General features: G+C 56.6%; 6 protein-coding genes across 6 annotated transcripts; 2 read left to right on the top strand and 4 right to left on the bottom strand.

Annotated features, from left to right (window-relative positions):
* Positions 1-543: 543 nt before the first annotated feature.
* On the bottom strand, positions 544-972 carry J7T55_009518 (dolichyl-phosphate mannosyltransferase polypeptide 2; the record flags this gene model as incomplete). The annotated part of the gene is made up of 3 exons (XM_053132585.1): positions 544-732; positions 823-903; positions 970-972. The coding sequence occupies 3 exons, from the start codon at positions 970-972 to the stop codon at positions 544-546; spliced, it is 273 nt and encodes a 90-aa protein (XP_052989350.1).
* Positions 973-1,532: 560 nt separating this feature from the next.
* Positions 1,533-4,288, top strand: J7T55_009517 (uncharacterized protein; the record flags this gene model as incomplete). The annotated part of the gene is made up of 3 exons (XM_053132583.1): positions 1,533-3,799; positions 3,865-4,000; positions 4,076-4,288. 3 exons carry the CDS (start codon positions 1,533-1,535, stop codon positions 4,286-4,288), a joined length of 2,616 nt encoding a protein of 871 aa, XP_052989349.1.
* Positions 4,289-5,375: 1,087 nt separating this feature from the next.
* J7T55_009516 (wd tetratricopeptide repeat domain-containing protein) lies at positions 5,376-7,229 on the bottom strand (the record flags this gene model as incomplete). The annotated part of the gene is made up of 1 exon (XM_053132582.1): positions 5,376-7,229. One exon carries the CDS (start codon positions 7,227-7,229, stop codon positions 5,376-5,378), a length of 1,854 nt encoding a protein of 617 aa, XP_052989348.1.
* A 3,800-nt stretch (positions 7,230-11,029) lies between these two features.
* On the bottom strand, positions 11,030-12,153 carry J7T55_009515 (uncharacterized protein; the record flags this gene model as incomplete). The annotated part of the gene is made up of 3 exons (XM_053132581.1): positions 11,030-11,793; positions 11,862-11,997; positions 12,079-12,153. 3 exons carry the CDS (start codon positions 12,151-12,153, stop codon positions 11,030-11,032), a joined length of 975 nt encoding a protein of 324 aa, XP_052989347.1.
* Positions 12,154-15,000: 2,847 nt separating this feature from the next.
* On the top strand, positions 15,001-15,801 carry J7T55_009514 (6-phosphogluconolactonase; the record flags this gene model as incomplete). The annotated part of the gene is made up of 1 exon (XM_053132580.1): positions 15,001-15,801. The coding sequence occupies one exon, from the start codon at positions 15,001-15,003 to the stop codon at positions 15,799-15,801; it is 801 nt and encodes a 266-aa protein (XP_052989346.1).
* Positions 15,802-17,487: 1,686 nt separating this feature from the next.
* Positions 17,488-19,677, bottom strand: J7T55_009513 (uncharacterized protein; the record flags this gene model as incomplete). The annotated part of the gene is made up of 5 exons (XM_053132579.1): positions 17,488-17,837; positions 17,968-18,614; positions 18,736-19,071; positions 19,135-19,193; positions 19,354-19,677. 5 exons carry the CDS (start codon positions 19,675-19,677, stop codon positions 17,488-17,490), a joined length of 1,716 nt encoding a protein of 571 aa, XP_052989345.1.
* Positions 19,678-20,672: the final 995 nt, after the last annotated feature.

Below are 20,672 nucleotides of genomic sequence, written 5' to 3'. Positions count from 1 at the left end.
CATCATTGCCCTGTCACTCCGTGACTCTGAGCTTACTTTTGAGCTTATTGTTTCTTCTGCTTGATTTGCGGTGGTTCTGGGTTGGGTTGGGCTCTTCGGGACACGGCACACATCAGGTAGATAGAGAGACATCGCCACTTGGCAGATAACAACCAAAATCAGTAAAATAAAAAAAGACCTTTGCGCAAATCCACGCGTATAGATCATATCATTGGGAGACTTTCTGATATTATAGGTATGTGCTGTTCACTTTGGTGATGGTTGAGAAGGTGTTTCTCGCTTTCATGGCTCCAGACTGCACAACGCTGGTCATCGTCCAATTCTTGCGATCACATGCGTCCGTAGCCTTCGATGCAGGTCATGGCGGAAATACATTCGCATCTTTGAAATCCTCGTGTCGGGTTTCCGACCAGACAGGGCAAAATCCTCCTCTGCCAGATGCTCTCCATACATTGACGACGCCTCATTGCCCAGCTTGCTGCCCACTCAGCACGCAGCATCTGATGTTCCAAATAGTTGGGGTGGTGTCCAGTTCTCCGGGGTTTACGTCTTCTTCTTCGCGGCGGCGGCCTTGGCCTTGGCGGCCTTCTTCTTGTTGCTCCGGATCATGACGACGCCGAGGAAGGAGCCTACGACGGCGGAAGCGAGGAGGATGAGGATGACAGGGATCCGGACGGCCCAGACGCGAGGGGGGAAGAAGTTCTGGAGGGGGTGGTCCGAGTCGACGAAGGGCTGGGAGGGGGTCGCTGTGTTAGCTATGCGCTCGAGCTGTCGAGTTTCAAGGGGATGGAGGGATTTAGTAAGTTCGGGGCGCAAACGTACCATAAACAAGGTCCAGAAGGTGTAGTAGAGGAAGACGACCGTGGCGGCCACAAGCATGGCGATGCCCACGACTTTGTCAAGCTGCGCACGTGGAGAGAGAACGGGTTAGCACATGCCAGGCTTGGAGGGCGCATCTGATGGACGAACCATTGTAGAAAATCCCGTATGATTGAAGTGGAATAGATCGGGGTGGTGAAGGAGCGTATAGAAAGGGAATGTCGAGGCTCAAAGGCACGCCTTTCTCACAGTGGTGGAAAGTAAGTAGGGAGGTTGAATTGCCCCCGGCGGTTGCTCCAGGAAGTCGAGGCACTAGGACTCGAAATTGGAGCCACGATGCAATGTCGCGCCGGCTGAACGTGCAGGAGCTCTGGCCCCCCCCCCCCCTGTCCAGCCTGTCAGCCTATGTGTCGCCCCGTCCCAGCGCCTGGAGCTGCTGCTTGCACGCACAGACCAGCCTACGCCCCCAGAAATTTGTTACCGTGCCATTAGACTGAGACCAACCACAGCCTGAACTTTGCACAACTACAAACATTCACCCAAGCTCGTCTCGTTCTTGTTGCTCTGCCGGCATCAAGAAGCGTCCATTCTTGGATGCTCGCAGCCCAGAACAACAGTGGTGATTACAACTGCGAGGCTTTCAGAAGGACGTCACCGAGAGACCCAGCTCCCACGAAGCCCCTTCAGAAAGAAGGAGGGCTTGCTGCCTTGGAATGGCGACCGAAACAGCATCGGTCGTGAGCGACCGCCATCTCGACGAGCGCTCCCCCAACCGCGTACCTCGATCGCCCCCGCGAAGGCGCCACGAAGACCACGGAGACGACGGCAGAGACGACGGCAGAGAGAGAGGGCGCGACCGTGACCATGACCAACCGCGGCGCAAAGGCGGCGACAGCTACCGGCCGGACCGGCCCAGGGCGCGAGAGCTGCCCAGGCGCGAGCGCACGCCGCCCCCCGTCCCGACCGAGGAGCAGAAGCAGGCCGCCGCCAAGGCAGAGTACGACCGCCTGATCAACGCGCGCTCAGGGGGCACCTACATCCCGCCCGCGAGGCTGCGCGCCCTGCAGGCCCAGATCACGGACAAGACGACCAAGGAGTGGCAGCGGATGGCGTGGGAGGCGCTCAAGAAGTCGATCAACGGCCTGATCAACAAGGCCAACAGCCCCAACCTGAAGCTGATCGTGCCGGAGCTGTTCAACGAGAACCTGGTCCGGGGCAGGGGCCTGTTTTGCCAGAGCATCATGAAGGCCCAGGCGGCATCTCTCCCCTTCACTCCCATCTACGCGGCGATGGTCGCCATCGTGAACACCAAGCTCCCCGCGGTCGGCGAGCTGCTGGTCAAGAGGCTGGTGCTGCGGTTCCGGAAGGCGTTTCGCAGGAACGACAAGGCGGTCTGCCTGTCGAGCACGGCATTCCTTGCGCATCTCACCAACTTCCAGGTCGTTTCTGAAAACTTGGTTGCGCAAATGCTCATTCTGTTGTTGCACAAGCCATCCGATGATAGTGTGGAGATTGCGGTCAACCTGACGAGGGAGGTTGGACAGTTCTTGGAGGAGATGAACGCCTCTATTGCCAGGGTTCTGTTTGACCAGTTCCGCAACATTCTGCATGATAGCGCCATCGAAAAACGAGTGCAATATCAGATCGAGGTCCTGTTCCAGCAGAGGAAGGACAAGTTCAAAGACAATCCGTCCGTCAAGGAAGAGCTCGACTTGGTGGAGGAAGAGGATCAAATCACGCACAACATTGACTTACAAGGAGAGCTCGATGGCCAGGACAGTCTGAACATCTTCAAATACGATCCTGAATACGAGCAGCACGAGGAGGAGTACAAGAAGCTAAAAGCCGAGATTTTGGGCGAAGGGAGCGATGATGAAGACGACAGTGACGACGAAGACGAGTCATCAGAGAGCGAAGATGAGGAGCAGAAGGCCGTCGAGATCAAGGACCAGAGTAATGCTGACCTGGTCAACTTGCGAAGAACGATTTACTTGACCCTGATGTCCTCTGCAGACTACGAGGAATCGGTTCATAAGCTCCTCCGAATCCAGATACCTATGGGCTTGGAGAAGGAAATACCGGAGATGGTAGTCGAATGCTGCAGTCAGGAGAAGACGTACACAAAATTCTACGGTGGTATTGCGGAGCGACTGGCCAAGATCAACAGGATGTGGAATGAGTTGTTCGAGGCTGCTTTCGCCGACTATTACGAGAAGATTCACCGGTACGACAGCAACAAGCTACGGAACATCGCCAGGCTCTTCGGGCATATGTTCGGCTCAGATGCTATCGGCTGGCATTGCTTGTCAATTATCCACCTCAATCAGGAGGAGACGACCTCGGCATCGCGTATCTTCATCAAGATCCTGTTTCAAGAGATTTCGGAGGAGATTGGCTTGAAGAAATTACAAGCCCGTTGCAGAGACCCGCTCCTTCAGCCGAGCCTCGAGAGCCTCTTCCCACGAGGCGAGGAACGGCGCAACATCCTCTTCGCCATCAACTACTTCACTTCCATCGGCATGGGTGCACTCACAGAGGACATGCGAGAGTATCTTCAGAGTCTGCCGCCGCCTGCACTTCCTGCGCCGATCAAGGCAGACGAATCAGACTCGGACTCGGCGTCCAGCTATTCATCTTACACGGGCTCCTCCTATTCTCGATCCCGCTCGCGCTCGCGCACGCCTCCCCGGCGGGCCATCGACCGCCGCCGTTCATACTCTCGAAGTGTGACGCCGCCCCGTCGCAACAACAGGGAGAGATCATACAGCCGAGATCGCAGCTTGACTAGGTCCATCTCAACCAGTCGCTCCCGTTCACCACCCCCCCGTCGAGATGTTCGGGATGGTGATCGCGGCCGTTCGATCACTCGCTCCCCGCCAGCCAGGGGTGCGCCAGCCAGGGACCGCTCGTACAGCCGCTCATCGCGATCCTACTCCTCAGGTAGCTCGCGCTCCCCGCCACCGAGGCGTGCCGCCCGACGGTCCGTGTCTGACTCTCGCTCTCCTCCACCGCGCAGAGCTGCACAGCGCTCGTTGTCCAGATCAGCATCCCCACCACCCGCGCGGCGTCCGGCGAACCGCTCGCTGCCTGGCTCACGCTCCCCGCCACCCCGGAGCCGTGCACCAGCGCGATCCATCTCCCGATCACCCACGCCACCTCCACGACGTCGCCCCGCGCCCAGGTCACCCTCACGGTCGCGCTCTCCGCCTCCAGCACGACGTGCAGGAGACAGCTACCGGTCACGGTCTTATAGTAGGAGTCCATCCCGGACGCGGTCTCCACCGCGACGAGGAGGAGCAGCCGCGACGCGCCAGACTCGGTCCCCATCGAGATCGGCGTCACCTCCGCGGCGCCGGGCGAGGAGGAACAGCTCGTCCGACGTGAGTGCCGCGCCAAGGGGCGAGCGGAAGAGGCGGAACAGCAGCTCAAGCGTAGAGAGCGGGCCGCGAAGGAAGTACCGCAGGGGTAGCTGAGAGCAGATTGCACAAAGGGAAGCATGGCAGATTTAATTAGGAACGTGTGGACTGGAGGTTCAAAACGCCAGAGAGTCGCTGCTTGTCGAACGAGGGACAAACACACAGCGAGTTGTGCATACCACTAAGTAAAGGCTAGGGCGCAGGAACCACAGACTGGCAATCAAAATTAATGGTTTAAGAGAAGCGTAAATCATACTCGACGTCCCGCTCTTCAATGTGCATGCATACGTGCTTCCAAACATTTCCTTAATTACCGGTCATTGATTCCGCCCTCTGCTTACGGACGTGCTCATGCTGTAATTTGCGTATGAGACGCTGCTCATCACGAGTTTTGAGTGTGCTCGTGCCAGAAAACGTTGGACGCACTAGGTGAGGGAGGGAGGAGCAGTGTGCTTCAAAAACAAATGGTGTCATTGCCTCGTCGAATGACAACCGATTCGAGAGAGAGGCCGGGCTGGCCTATAGCTGATTGAGCAGTCTCTTCCGCCTTGGTTTGCTAATCTAGGTGGGTGGATGCACATTAACAAGCGCTGGTCTGACGCTCTTCAGCTCTCTTCAGCAGTGGGATGTCTCATGCCAAACAGAGAAGACTGACTGACTGACTGGTAACGGGCGGAAGCGCCCTCGGGAACACCTTGTTGGGGGTGGAATTTTTTTTTGGTCTTTTGGTTTCGTTGATTTTCACCCAACCCTCGACCTCACCTCCGGAAGGACGGACGAGGCACTATCTCATACTCCTTCATGTTTGATGCCTCCGTGTGTATCCCGAGTCGCAGCTGAATTTGGGGCTTTGTTTATTCATAATTCCTCGAAACTTCAGCCCTATCCTCCCAAGCTGGTCAGACCCTCGTATGCTGCTGAACCATGTGGTGATATAATTTTTTTGTCTTCGGCTTGGCAATTGTTTGGAGTGATTTTCCTCTCAAGCGCCTCTGTTTCATTAGATGTAGCCGCACACCAGGTGTCCAACTTCGCCATTGATATGTGTCGTGGTATCATACCCAGTTTCTCGTATATCATACCACACCATAGATGCCGCTGAAAATGGTTGTAGATGTTCCCGCCCGAGGGATTGCGTGTTCAACCCCGCGAGGATCCGTCAATGCCTGCCATTATGACGTCCTCTCTTTTGTGATGGACCGCCCAGTCCATTGGCTCTGGGGTAGAACCGTCTACTCCGTCCACTCCGGACACTCCATTCACCTCGTTCGCTCGGTGTGGCGCGGCACCGTCGACTCCATTCGTTGCAGTTCCGCCGTGTGCAATTTCGTCCCTGCATCTCTTGCACATGCACCAGCCACCAAGACTTCCCTCGGCCCATTCCCGTCTCTTATGAACAGGCAAGTCGATGTCGCAGTAGTGATTTAGAATCTCTTCGCCGGCTTTGATGCCACCCGGCTGATTGCCCACAACCTTGCGTTCTCGTGCCCAGAGCTTCATCCTGCCACCCCATTCCCACGTCACGTTCGGGTTGCAGTCGTGGTTCGCAAGGCACCAGAAAGGGTGTACGGCCGCGACATCGGGCCGTCCATCTCGAGTGCTCTGTCTCGCCGATGCCGTGCCGCGGAACTTGGCGAAGCAGGTGTTCAGGACCCACAAATCGTATTGGGGGAGAGTCTGGTAGATGTCGATGTCCATCTTCTCGAGAATATGCAGCGGCGTCTCGACGTTGTACTTGAAAGAGAAGGGTAGGGTCCAATCCGGCGGTGGTCCGGCATTAGGCGAGATAGAAATTGCGTTGGTGTGAGGAGGAATGAAGTCGCCCCAGATGTACTTGATGTTCTTTAATTGTAGTGGGTGAACCTCCTGATGTGCCGACATAGCAAGGAGCCGAGCTAGAAGAAGGAGGTGCAGTGATGCGCTAGACTCTGCAGCGTCGGGGTCTTTGGCGATAGCATCGACATCCTTCTCACAAACGGCTGGGTGGTAGAGCTCCTGCGCTTTGTCATGGCAGAATTGGTCACAGAAGACCGTGTCGTAGCACTCGTCGCAGCTGACAGGCCCACCTTCAGCGCTCAAGGGAGGCAATTCAGTACCACAGGCGTCACACAACTGGTCCTTGAGCCTGTTGTTGGCCGTCAAGAGCGAGTATTCATTGAGCACGGTTTCTCCGGGAGCGATATCCTCCTTTGCAAATACGCCCAGCTGGTTGCAAGTAGGAATGATCTCATAGTCGTCGGTGTTGCTTGCTGAGTCGAGAAGGACGGGAAGCTCGGAAACCCGCACCTCGCACTTCGGTGCCATGCTCGCGAGCTCTTGGTTCAGAAACGACAAAGACTTGGCAGAGAACCGATCTGGCTCGTGAGTATTCCATGGATAGACCTCTCTTCGCACATGACCCCACTCGGGTAGTCGACCAACATCGACATCTTGAGTCTGGAGCCTGCGGCGAGCCACAGTCAAGATGTGGCTTTTGGTATTCAGCAGTTCCTGGTTGTTTGGCGATGCTGCGAGGCCGCGTTCACAGTAAGTCTGGGCACTGCTCAAGCAGCCACAAAGCAGCAGGCTGAGGGATATGATCTGGTAGCATCGCACAGATGCTACGGCGGCGATCTCCTGGTAGAATTCTGGGCCTTGAGGGCCGTGGCCGTTGACCATGCCGCCGGACCCTTGCCGGAGGGCGCCATGGTTCAGGACCTCGGGAAGAGCGGAGGGAGAGGACAAGTAGGGCTGGAGAGCATGAACAGCCTGGTCATGGTACTCGAAGCCTTCGTTTCGGACCTCGTCGGTCAGGAGCAAGGCGCGATAGGCATCGCCGGCGGCGAGGTCCGGGTAGCCAAGGTTGGAGTAGACGACCGCTCGTTGGAGGTAGCGGATCAGGTCATAAGGTGACTCGGCAAGAAGATCGGTCAGCTGCTCTCGGCGGTCCAAAAGGACAGAATATTCGGCGTCTTCGTCAGTGGTGTAGGAATTTGTGTTCTCGTCAGATTCCATGGTGGGGGGACTTTGCAGGGGTGTTGGAAGGGCCAGAGCGTGTCCAGACAGCTCGCATCGCGTCCTCAGCAGACAGGCGGGAGCGGCATGGACGAGGAGATTTAGGGCTGGTTATGCTCAGCAGACGGCGACAAGCTGGAGGCGAGGTTTTTGGCTTTTAGATGTATGCTCTGGGAGTGAGTCTGCGCGTGGGGCCGGCTAGGCCTTCCGGAATTGGGACAAGCAGATACGGCGAAGACACTCTAGGGACGTCAGTCAAGGTTGGCGAGGGCAAAACAAGGCCGCAATGAAGTTGTATTGTACGTACCCTCCGACTGTGTGGGTGGATAGGCAGGTTCGTGTCCAAGAGCAGGGTGCGGTAGGGCAGGAGAGGGCGGGGCAAAGGTAAGGGACTGGCCCCTGGTGGGATGTGGATGATGTGGGATGTGAGGGATATGGAGAGAAATTTTGGACCGGGCAGCAAGCACCGGGGTCGAAGAGGGTAGCGTTGGCCGACGCAGCACTCGAGTAAGTTTATATAAAAATAAGAAGGGTTCGCGAGGGTGGCAAAAGTCTGGGGAGAAGGTGGACCAGGAACACCGATGATCCAAGCGACGTGAGAGGCACTGCTGTTTATCATGAAAGGTGTGTACCAGATTTAAAGATTGAGAATTTTGAGTGGGTTGGCTTAGCTGGAAGGAGGAGGCAGCCCCTGGACGACGTCGATTTGAGTTGTCGTGAGCAGACCAAAGCACACCAGAACACACCAGAGCAGAAGGGTACAGAGGTACATGCACAGGCACAGGACAGGCGCAGGCGCAGGTGCAGGTGCAGGTGCAGGGGGAAAGCTGCTGGTCTGGCAGTCTGTCGGGCAGTCTGTCGGGCAGTCTGTCGGGCAGTCTGTCGGGCACGGTCTGGTGAGGTACCGCATGTACTGGGCTGGGCTGTACTGGGCTGGGCCAGGGGAGGGAGTTGGTCCTCTGATCTACCGAGTGCAGGACTTTTACAGCAGATACCCACCTACTTGTAGGTGCCTCCCGTAGTACAGGACCGTAGGTGGTAATTTAAGTGCCTAGAGAGGTATCTAGTGGGTGAAGGCGAAACGGCCTGAACGGGTGCAGGGCCCCCACTAATCTCAATGTCAATGTCCAATAATGGGCCATAGCAATGGCTTCATCCAAGGGCACGAGAACGATCTGGCGATGAGGCTACGCAAGGCATCGAGGCGTCATCGGGGGATCGAGAGAGGCGCTCTTGTCTGATAAGCACCCAGGGTCGTGTGGTCTCAAAAACAAAGTCAGGCGCTGGGGGGAGGAGAGGGGGGAGCAAGCTGGAGCTGGGTTCCAAGGTTGTCATTGCCTGCGCAATAGGGCGCTGGAGCTCGAAATGTTGGTCGGGGAAACGAATGGGGAAGCAGGTGACGGGTAGGGCAGGGCGCCCAGATGGGTCCAAATCCCGTCAACTGGGCGTCACCTTGCATATTCAGTCGACATTCGACGTCGTCGTCGTCGACGTCCTTCTCTGGGCTTCTTCAGTCAATAATTTTCCCACATACATCTCCAACATCTCATCTGTCATCTCGCATAACTCATCTTCCAACTCCCGTCTCCCGTCTCCCGCATCCCGCAGCCCATCTTCGATTTCCCGGCCACGGCCAAGGCCACTGCACAGTCCGACCTGCAGCTCCTTGTACGAACTTACTTACATACATACATATATACGTGCATACACAGGTTCTCACACACACACACACACACACATAACCCATACCCATGCCTTGGCCTTGGTACATATGCACCCCAACTATGTTCCATCCTGGCCGTTGTGCATGAACAAACATGTTCCACTCTACACTACCTAGCTCTGGCGGATGGATCTTCACTGTCACTCTCACACTTACCCGCACCCGCACGCACGAGGCTTGCGGCATCAAAAGAATGGTCTCAGCCGCTAGTCCCTGGGCCAGAACAGTCTGGGCCCTAGGTTACCGTGCTGGAGGAGACGACGTTCCATCCCAGCCAACCCTGGCAGGGAGTGCGAGGCTATACCGAGGCAGCTAAACCACGCCAGCCCCCAGGGATCAAGATTAGCCGCACGTAGGCGGTACTGTAGTCTGTGCTGTCTGTCCAGCCAGCCAGTCGGTGTGCTCAGCGCAGTAATTAGTCAGTGGTAGTCAGTGGTAGTCCAGCTGGCGCGCTCCGTGTGCTGTGTGTGGCATGATGATCTCCCCTCCCGGCAAGCCGGCACTGACAACGAGCTGCTCACGCGCCAGTCCAGTCAGTCACACAGACGGACACACGGAAGACATGCGCACAAACCCAAGACAGGCTGGTGGGATGGAAATGAATTGGTGCCAAGTCACAACCCCGCCAGTTTCGCAAGGACCCTTGAACAGGGAAACTCCCAATTGGGAGGGGTCGAGAGGACCCTGGATTCGGGACAAACTTTTTAAGGGTCCTCCTTCCAAGGTTCTGCTGATCCCCGGTGCAACCAGCGCATTGGTTGCGTAGCGTCGCGCTGCGTTTGTGCTGCATTGCGCCGCGGTGCTCATAAGCATATGCGCTGCAGCAGTTGTTGTCGTCCTCGCCGTCGTCGTCGGGGTAGTTGTCGTGCGACCGTCCATCTTGCTGCGGGCGGGTGCTTCAGGCTGGGTCAGATCACGATCCACGGAGGAAGCTCACCCAGCGCCGTTGTCATTGTCGGGTTCATCGGGCATCGCCATGTTTCGTGAGGCAGGGGAACGGAGTCACATGTCATGTCATATCATGGCATGGCGTGGCATGGCAGAGGGTATGCCGCCCGACCGTGTCAGGGCATTGCACGGGACTGTACGGGACTGTACTGTACATGCAGAGATGATGTGCGTCTCCTGTCTCTGTCCCTCTTGTCTCCTGTCTTTGTCCTGCTTGGCGGGACCAGGAGCCCCTGCACCTGCAAACTCCACGCCTCATCATCGGCACCAGGAGCACCCTCCGACGCTCGTCCTTGGAAAACTTTACCACCCAGGGTCCAGCTATGACGTCGTTGTGGAATGCCATGCTCAGGATACGTGCCGACCTCGTGCAACACACAATGCTTCTTCTGCATGCACGCATCGCACACATCGCACCGCACGCATTGCATCGCACACGTCGCACGCATCGATCACCGCCAGCGTCATCTTGCTCGGAACTTGAGCATCAGAGCATCGCCTGGGGATCGAATGAGTCAATGCAAGGCAACGCGAGGCAACGCGAGGCATCGCAAGTCATCGCAAAGGCATCGCAGAGCAGGCCAAGGTAGGTCAAGGCAGGGCAGGGCAGGAGAGGACAGAAAAGGACAGGACAGGACAAGACAGGGCAAAGAAAAGCAAAAAGATTGGGGGCCACCGGCTACTGTGCCCGTCCTGTCTAACATGCACTCCGGAGCCTCCACAGAATTTGCCACCGCGGTCCTCGATGCCGGCGCTTCGGGGCGGATGCACAAACCTATGCGCCTACGGATCCGCTCCATGCCTTGATGCCCGACGGGGTGTGATGCCTGCCATGCGGACGCACAACTAAACGCGATGTGATGCGGTGATTTATGTCTGTCTTTCTTTCTTGCAAGCTCCGACATTTCTTGGCCCGGGATCTCCGCATCACCATGCGCACCTGCTTCTCAAGGGCCATCCCGTCTCGTGTGATGCGAACAGCTCAGAAGCTGTCAAGGCTTGATTGACAGGCAACCGCAGCCGACGTCCGCTGGAACTCTCTAGAAACTCTGTTGCCACTGCCCAATGGGATCTCAGCAACAGCGCCAGCGCCAGCTCGTTGCAGCGCCTTGCAGGCGTCTTCCTGCGCCTAGTGATCTCCCTGGGCCAGATCACTCAGCTTGTCCACGTAGTATGCCGGCACGGCGACCGCGCCCTCTGCCTCCCAGTCCGCCTTCTTGCTGACGCCAGTCAGCACCGCCAGCGTCCCGCCCAGCTTGCCCTCGATGCCGAACTTGATGTCCGTGTCCAGTCGATCCCCGATCATGCACGTCCGGGCCCTGTCCAGGTGGAACTTGCCTTCCACGGCGTCCATCATCGCCTGGCTGGGCTTGCCCAGCGCCAGCGGCTGCTGCTTGGTCATGTTGGACAGGGGCACGAGCACTGACCCCGCCCCGGGGAAGAAGCTGTGGTTCATGGGCAGAGTGCTGTCGGTGTTGGTGGCCAGGAACCGGGCGCCACGCGCGAGGTACTGGTACGCCGTGGCCAGCTTGAGGTAGTTGACGTGGAAGTCCAGCCCCGCCAGCACCACGCCGACGTCCGGGTCCAGCAGCGACCCGTCGGCGAGCCCCGCGAAGTCGGCCTCGGTGATGTCGCGCCGGAACGTAGGGTCCGTGCCGCCCACAAAGGACACGCCCTCGGATCGCAGCTCCGTCTCGATGCCCGCCTCGCCGAGCACGAAGACCTTGTTCTTGGGCGCCGGCAGGGCCAGGATCCGGCTGATGTAGATGGCGGCCGAGTAGGCCGAACCGAAGACGTCATCTACGGACCCTGGGATTCCCTTGGACTCGAACTTCTTGAGGTACTCGGCACGCGACTTTGTGGAGTTGTTCGTCACGAAGACGGTTCGCTTACCTGCGGCATGCGTTAGCCTTGTAAGAGCCCAGGCGGCGGTGAGGGGATGTGATTAATAAAAACCAGACCTTTTGATCGCAGCAGCTGTATTGTCTCAGCGATGCCAGCGAACAAGTGATCACCCGACCAAAGAACTCCTGTACGCGCCTCGTCAGTGACTTGGCCCGCATCGAAACCCTCGATATTGAGGCTCACCGTCGCAGTCTAGCAGGAAAGTCTGGACTCATGGTAAGCATGCATTTAGACCCTGAAACTAGGGTCCTTGGAGGACAACAAATGACGCACATCAAATTTGTCGAGGAACTCGTTGATGGCGGTCCCATCGCCGGTGAGGTATTTGGGGGCTTGAGAGGGAGCCATGCTTAAATAAAGAGATCTAAGTCTATGTTTACAAGGAACGTCGCGTCTTGGACTGTCTGTCTATGTATGGAATGTTCTGGGTTGAAACGAGTCGTGGCCGGGTTCACGAATTTCGTCCTCCAGGAAGACGCTAACAATATTGTGTGGTCGTTCGATTCCATGGGCTGACAAAAACATCCAACGACCAGCGACCAGCGACCAAGTTTTGTTCTACTCCTTGTTCATGCGACACGATGATCCAAACTTGAGCGATCTGGTCTGATTCACAGTCTGTACTACATCGCAAGGGCATCGATCTGCGCAACTGCAATGTGGAAGTTTCTGGAGCATCCTCCAAGAAATGTGCTGCTTGCTATCACAAAGACCTCCAAGGCAAGTGAGTAGTGGTGGCAAGAAGCGTTAGCCTCCTCCAAAGCTCGTGGACTGTAGAGTAGACCACACTCAGACCCCCACGCAAACCACAGCAAAGCAACACGACCGTGCAGATCCCACGATTTGCAAATGCAACTTCGGCACGAACACGTCCTCTGGTCGGCCAGGCATACAGGCATACAGGCATACGAAACTCAAAACACCCGCCCAGGCCTGATTCGAGCCGGACCGGCCCACCGGGAACCGGGGCAGTTGTGCGACACCGATGCCACCGTTCCCACTGCCGCGTCAAAAAGAGCTCGGGCACTATCCGGCGGCCCAGGGAGGGTCAACGGGGCCACCCTGGCACGCACGATGACGACATGGCAACCCCACTGCGGACGGGAAACGAAAAGTTGAGGGCCACGATGACGAAGATCACGATGCTTGCAGTCCTATTCCTGCCTGTTACTCCGAGGAGATGATTACTATTCATTTACCTTCATTTCCCTAGGATCTGGACCGTCTGGGCCAGGCCTGATGTGCGTCGGGCATCCCGCCAGTCCCCGATGCTAATGTGTGGCGTCGGCTGGCTGCTCCAGCCTTGTCGCCAAAAACCAGTGCGCATTATCGACATCTAACGAATCTTCCATGCATCTGGCTCAGCCAGTCGGGCGAATCAGCTGGGGTGGTCAAACACCCTCCTTGTCGTTGGGCTGCGGTGTAAATGGATCATCTACGTGCTGGCTTACTCATGTCCACGGCGAATGCCATCAAGCCAGCGAGCCACTGAGATCATCCACATCTCGCCGCGCAGCGGGCCCTTGGGCCTTGGGGGAGGACAGGGAGGGAGCTCATCAACACACCTATGAAGGCTCTTGACAAGCATCCAGCGCATCGAAGCCCAGCTCAGCCTGGACAAGCAGGTGGAGATGCCGCAGGAGCTGTCTCATCGAAATGCAACCCGTACCTTACATGCCAGCAGTCAAAGAAAATAAACTTTCGAGATCTGCTATAATCTTCACGGCACAACGTCACACTTACATCAGTCCTCGCCCTGGGGCGCGAAGGGCATTGATCTCGAGCCCAATCCCCATTTAAACTGCTACTGCAAAGGCAAGAATTGCTAGACAGGCCTGGAACAGACATCCTAGGCTGCGAGCCCTTCATGAAGGGAGCCAAGAGCGCTTGATGTGGGTCGGTGCACCCCAAAGGGTAGCCGTTGCTTAGTGAGGCGATGACGGGCAGGGAGCTCCCGCGAAGGTCTCGAAAGTGAGAGGGGTTTGCTACAGAAAGAGGATTCACACCCGATTCGTGCAAACTTTTGTGCCAGCTGTTACGGTTCCTGGTTACACTTTATGCCTCTTATCATAACAACACTGCATGCCATCTGGCCTGTGTCAGCAGTAGGACAAATGCAGGGGCAGACTGATTGCTCAAAATTCAGGTAGCAAGTAACCACCAGCTCGTAACAGACGGCAATAACCACAAGGAATCCACCCATCTCACCTTCGCCCTCACCTTCACCGTCACCTTGACCGCACCCGATTAGGCCAGCTGGACCAACCAGGAACCAGGTTCCTGCTTGGCCCTGGCGGCGGTAACTCGAGCCGAAGTCCTTCTGACCTGTCGACTTTGTTTGATACTGACGGCGAACATTCGTTATCGTCGCCAGACTATTGTTGCTGCTCGCAGGAGAGCTGTCATTTTCTCCTAGTTATCAAGCTTGCCATTTAACCGCTGTTGACTCTTCCTCCCAAAGGTCATCATTAGCCGAGCTGAATAGAAATACTGTGGCTGCCTCTCATCTCATGGGGACACTCCTAGGTTGACGCCGTGGTCTGGGAGTAGATAGATAGAACAAATAAAAAGAAGCAAGCAGAAAATCGTCGAAAAGTTCTTGTGGCATATCGGGACCCTTTACCCACAAGCCTGCCTCCCTGCTCCCCTGCTTGCCCTGTAGCCGCAAGCTCTCGCGCCGGTTGCATTGGCGCCTTATCGATAGCGCCGCAACCTGGAAATTTAGCAGGAGGGGACCTTCCCATACCTACCAGCTACCCCTCTGCCCCTCTGTACTCTGCCCCTCCACTGCTGCACCAGGCGGAACTCAACTGAACTCGAATAGCTCGGGTGGAATCAAACGGACGCTTCGCCGTCTTTTCGTCACCGTCTTCCCACTGAGGGCCACCGAGGGAAACTTTTCCCCTGTCCACTGTTTGCTCTCTTATCTTGATCCACACCATAGCACAAGGGACCGTCATATCCTCTCACCTGTGCCTCCTGCAGCTTGACTACTCCCGCACAATCTTGCACAACATCTTTCCCCACGGCCAAATCGCGCAACGGTCCTCCCCCACGGCCAGGTCCATCATCGTCCGAATCTTGGTCTGATACTCATCCAGCACGCCAACCTCAGAGTCAAAGTCCACTCACTAGACAGCCTCTCAACCTTATTTCCGAGGCCAGGACTTACGTCTGGAGAACACATCAGTCACAATGGGTAACCACGGGCAAGCCAACCTCTACCCTTTCCCCGACGTCCCTGCGCTCGCCACGGCCCTGCGCGCATACGTGATCCAGTGCCAAAATGCAGGAATTACCCGCCACAACTCCTTCAAGCTCGCCGTATCAGGCGGCTCCCTTCCCAAGACCCTAGCCCAGGCTCTTCTAAGCCCCGCCTCCGGGCCTGAGGACACCATCAAGTGGGACAAGTGGGAGATTTTCTTCGCCGATGAGCGTATCGTGCCCCTGGACCATGAGGACTCCAACTACGGCCTGCTGAAGAAGGAGCTGCTCGACAAGATCCCCGCGGACCAGGGCAAGCCCATCGTCCACTCCATCAACACGGGCCTGCTGTCCAAGGAGAGCCTCGAGGTGGCCGACGACTACGAGCAGGTGCTCGTCAGCTCCTTCGCCAGCCGCGACAGCGTGCGTCTGCCCATCTTCGACCTGCTGCTCCTCGGCTGCGGTCCCGACGGCCACACCTGCTCGCTGTTCCCCGGCCACGAGCTCCTGCGCGAGGCCACCGCCTGGGTCGCCCCCATCGAGGACAGCCCCAAGCCTCCGCCAAAGCGGATCACCCTGACCCTGCCCGTCGTGACCCACGCGGTCCGCGTCGCCTTCGTGGCCACGGGCGGCGGCAAGAAAGGAATCATGAAGCAGATCTTCGAGGACGGCGCCGCCTCCGGCCTCCCCTGTGCCCTGGTCAACGAGCAGACGGGCGACCGGTGCAGCTGGTTCGTTGACGAGGCGGCCGTGGAGGGTGTCGCATATCCAAAGCGTGGCTTCAACCTCTAGGCGAGGGGGAAGGAGGCATGGGACCGCGCCTTTGCGTTCAATGGCGACGGGAAAAGCCCTCACCCGGCACGGGCGAGGTTTAGGAGCCTGAGTTATGGCTCAGACGGTCTTTGATCCCACCACGGCGTGGTCACGATAGATCCGGATACCTGACGATATGAGAGTTGGGGCTGCATGGCATCGTTTTTTGCCCACATTGCTTGGTTGGAAACCTCAAAAAGAAGATCATAGAAAGGGAAACGGCTGCTGACGGAGGGCTTTTTTCAATTCTTCGGGGCGCCTTGCGTTATGTCGTTTCACACAAACACGCCCACGCACCAACACACACACACACACACACACACACACGTTTTCTTGCACACGCAACTTACTTTTGCTGGTTCCTCGTTCGAGTCCTTTTCCAGCCTTTTTGATATCCCAGATATCCTCCCCCCGCTAGCACACAGTTTATGAAGGTCATCACGAAGAATACGGATTAGATAACGAAGAAAGCCGCATGCGACGACAAGACAGGCACACGTCGTTCGGGGAGACTGCAGCACTGGCGGGATGGAACACGTCTGCACGTTGCAAGCCTTCGGCCCCAGGGGATGTTGTAGATACCAAAATGACAGCCATGTGGAATGCAGCTTGATGAATATGTGCCAGTCTTGTTCCCACACTGGCCTCTTGACCACACCAAGGCCTCGGACTTGTGGAGTCCGCCCGGCGGATGCTATGGGTGTACTTCATGTCTAGGTAGTGGACGTATCCTGCCGACACGCGCTGCCCCTGGAGTGTCTGCTCAACTAGTCGACAATATGCACAACGTGACCTTCAGCTTCGCCAAAGGATGCCACGGCTTCTTCATCGCGGACTCCATTCTGGAGAACAGTATCTCACTAACTTGGTCTCCCAGTACAATCAACACATATGTCAATCGCTGGAAAGCAGCAGCTGAAATTGCGCCAGGACATTGTGTCCGTGACTCAGTGGCGCAAATTTGCTAATCTATGGCCGGAATCAAGAATGATTGATCTAGTAGCTCCTCGTCATCCAGACATTCGCGCCCCAAGATCAACCAAGTATTTCCACAAGATAAGTTGCCAGACGGACCTGAGAGAACGAAGCAGATCATAGCAATGCCGTCCACGTCTTCACACTTATTCGGATCATGGAACGGCCATTGTACACGGGAGAACACGGGAGAACAAAATGCCTCCGGACGGCAATGCCTGACCCGATGGTCTCCATTCCGAGATGTTACGGCCCGGGCAGGGGGAAAGAGTCTGAAGGACGGGGCCGGGGTAGAAAGGTCGGTCGTTATGATACTGACGCGACAGTCGCAAATATATACTAATTAGTGATAGTGACGTCTTATGTTGACAGCCCCTTTGGCAAGCGTGAATGCGCCGCCCTAGAGCCAATTTCAACGCATATATCGTCAGGGGCTTTTTGGTTCTTGTAGTTTGGACGGGAGGTGAAGGCGCATGAAAGATGGGACGGGAGCAGTCTACAACCTTGACTGCTTTGAGCTGGAAAGCTAATACAGTAGCCTATATTGATAATGTCGTTTGACCGTCTATTCATGTGGTAGCTCGATTGGTTGCTTCGAACAGAAACTTATGTAGAAAATTAATCTTCCCAAAATGTCTAAAGAAGTCCTTGTGCGTGTAGCTGTCTAATTACAACCCAGTAAGCTCTCTACTAACCCAGCTTCTTCTCCTTGATAAAGAAGGCAGAAATAAAAGACAGGGCCGTTGGTACGGCCTGGAATCCAAAAACACTCATGGTGGCTATTTGGTAACAACGACGCACAATGACAGCCGTACCCGGCGGCAGCTGCGCAATATAGTCCAGGCTCTCACGGACGCGCTCCTCTATCTCCCACGCGTCCTGGCCGCTGCCGAGCTGCTCTGCAAGCTGGGATCGAAGGACCTGCTGCAAGATCGCGGAGGCGACGCTGACGCCAATGGCCGACCCGAGAGAGCGGAAGAGATAGCTGCAGGCGATGACAACTGCTGCGTCTTCCTTGGCGGCGTTGGAGATGAGTGCTACTAAGGTGGTAGTGATACCTGTCAGGCGAGATACATTTAGTCAAGTCTGTTCGTACGGATAGGAAGAGTCTAGATTGGCCACAGCGGCAGGGAAAGAGAGAGGACAGAAATGGACTCGGGGAGCAGGTACCTGTTCCAGCACCCAGGGCTTGCATCGCCAGCGCAATCGATGTACCAACTTCAGACTTGAACCAGGGCCCGGAGAACAAGACCATGGGCACGATGCTGAACAAAAGCAAGCCCCAGCCGGCGGCATTAATCCAGAAAAAGCGGCCGGTCCGCCGCATTACAAATCCAGCGCCCAACGACGCGCTGACACCGAATATGGAAGCCGGCATCAGTAGCAGCCCGGCGTGGACAGTTGAAACGCCATCCACTGCTTGGTACAACAGAGGCAAGAAAAACAAGACGGGCATCTGTCCAAGCACGCCGAAAAAGTTGCACAAATATGCCGCGAAAAGGGACCGCTCGAAGATAATGTGCCCCGGAGCAAAAGGGTGTGACGCCACCCGAACTTCAACAAAAATGAAGATGGCGAACAAGGCCGGGGAGACAGCGAGCGGTACGATGGTCTGCGTCTTGCCCCAGCCCTCATTGCTGCCGTTGTCGAGGCCGAGCAGGAGGCAGAGCACAGCCGAGACGAGGAAGAAGGCGCCGAGGAAGTCGACCCGGGCGAGCTTCTCCCTCCAGTGAGAGTCGTCTCTCTTGGGGAGGTGGAGCACAAGGTAGACGGTAATGAAAGCGAGCATGACGACGGGCACCTGCCCGATGAAAGACCTGTGACTATCATGTCAGTTCGTCTCCATGGCATCACAACTCTCTGCTACCCAGCCACTCTTGTCTCCCCAGCTCCATTCACACCGATTTCATTTAGAGGATTAACAAGAACATCACTCACCACCGCCACCCCAACGAGTCAGCGAGCAGGCCGCCCAAGGGCGCTCCCGTAGCTGTCCCTGCACCGAATATGATGTTCATATACCCCTGCCAGACGCCGCGCTCTCGCAAGGGCACGATGTCAGTCAGCAGGATGGAGACGACGGCGTTCATGCCGCCGCCGCCGATGCCAGCCACGGCCCGGGAGATGATCAGCTGGGTGATGTCCTGCGCCAGGCCGCAGCCCAGGCAGCCCAGGCCAAACACGACATAGGCGAACAGTAGACACTCTTTCCTACCGAAGATATCAGAGAGCTTGCCGTACAGAGGCTGGCAGCTCGTGAGGGTGAGGAAGTATCTTCGTATGCGGTCAGTGCAATGCAACTTGAAGTTAGAGACACGGCTTAAGCTGAGGACTCACGCTGTGGCAATCCAGCTGGTAGAGTTGAGGGCCTTCAGGTCGCTCCCAATCTTGGCATACTGCAATATGTCTCCGTCAGTCTATTTGCTGATGGATTCGAAGAGGAAGAACCGAGGAAGCGGAGGATTTGAGACTATCTCTATGTCACCCCTTAACAACCCCAACCTGCCCCTGGAGTATATGGAAGAGGCCTTGACACCTGCGAGGGCTATCGCTTACAGTCGCCACGGCGAGAAGCTGGTCGAGGGCACACAAGAAGATGCCAATGCCTATTGCAGGCAACAAGATGTGCAGCCTCTTGGCCATCTCGGGGATGCCCTCCCGTGTGACCTCGTCGCCACCATTCTCGGCCGGAATGGGCTCACGGCCTCGTGCATTCGCCGCAACGGCCGTGTTCGAGGAGCTTTGTGTCAACGAGTCGGCAATGGTACCGTTGCCTCCTGCTCCGGCATGGGCGCCGTTGGCTTCATTCGGAGGATCCGGGCGCAGGAGCGGACTCGCTTCTGTTGCCTCGTGATTTTGCCGTCCCTTATCTACGGCCATGTTGCATACAGTTCGAAGTTGTAAGCCCAAGAAGATGGCCAGAAAGGCTGAGAGGTCGCGATCTCAGCACTGAGATCGAGTCCAGTGATTTCGTCATCCGGACTTATCGGCGGGAACTTGCCGCAGCCGGCCGATTGCGGGGACGCCAGTGTCTCCGGCCGGGATCGTCGACCGGCTCATCATCAGATTGCCGGCACCTCTCCCGTGCCTACATCCTCCTTGTTCGTCGGAACCCTGATACTGTTTCCGACGAGTTTACTAACGGTAAACAACAGTAACGAACGTGGGGATGTCAGGAGGTGTACCACCCGGCAGGTTTGATACCAGTTGAGATGGGCAGTAGAGTTCCGGTCTTGGGTGACCAGAGACTAATGACACAAACCAGTCACAGTCATGTCATGCTTCGGCTGATTCCCATGGGGCCTCACGGGTTCCTGGCTTGATACCCGTACATGAGATGGACCTTGGACAAACATTTTGTGGCCGAGGGGACAGATGGTTGCACACCATGAGGATGGGCTGGGCATCCATTCCTCTGCTCCTCTGGCTGTTGAGATACATGGATACAGTACAGTACTCTGTCCCGTGCTGACCTGCCACGACGACGGCCGCGGGGTCTCGCGTCAACATGTCAATCACGCCACTCAGCCCACACGAGGCTGCGTGTGCCCAGGTGGCCTTTAGTCACACATCATAATCATATATCTGCTGCAGCCTACCGGTCCCTCGTCAAGATGGCATCGCGCGATATTACAGCCAAGTATTTATATCTTCGGTTGGACGCAGGTACACATCACATTGCAACGGCGCCCCCAAGAAGCTCGGGAGGATCCAAGATTCGCAAGTGCGCAATCAATCGCCGGCCTCCCCCCATACTTAGTCTCCGCACGGCCAATGAAGCGGTTGGCATTCATCTCAAATCTCTCTGTCTGCACCTCTCTGTTCCTGAAGCCCCCTGCATTCCTGCTGCCATCCCACCTTGCTGCATCCAACCG

This window comes from Diaporthe amygdali, assembly GCF_026229845.1.
Source record: "Diaporthe amygdali strain CAA958 chromosome Unknown NODE_32_length_550834_cov_65_698784, whole genome shotgun sequence".
NCBI classification, from domain to species: domain Eukaryota; kingdom Fungi; phylum Ascomycota; class Sordariomycetes; order Diaporthales; family Diaporthaceae; genus Diaporthe; species Diaporthe amygdali.
The sequence above is the reverse complement of the archived record's forward strand: the minus strand, read 5'-3'. Positions and strand labels throughout refer to the sequence as shown.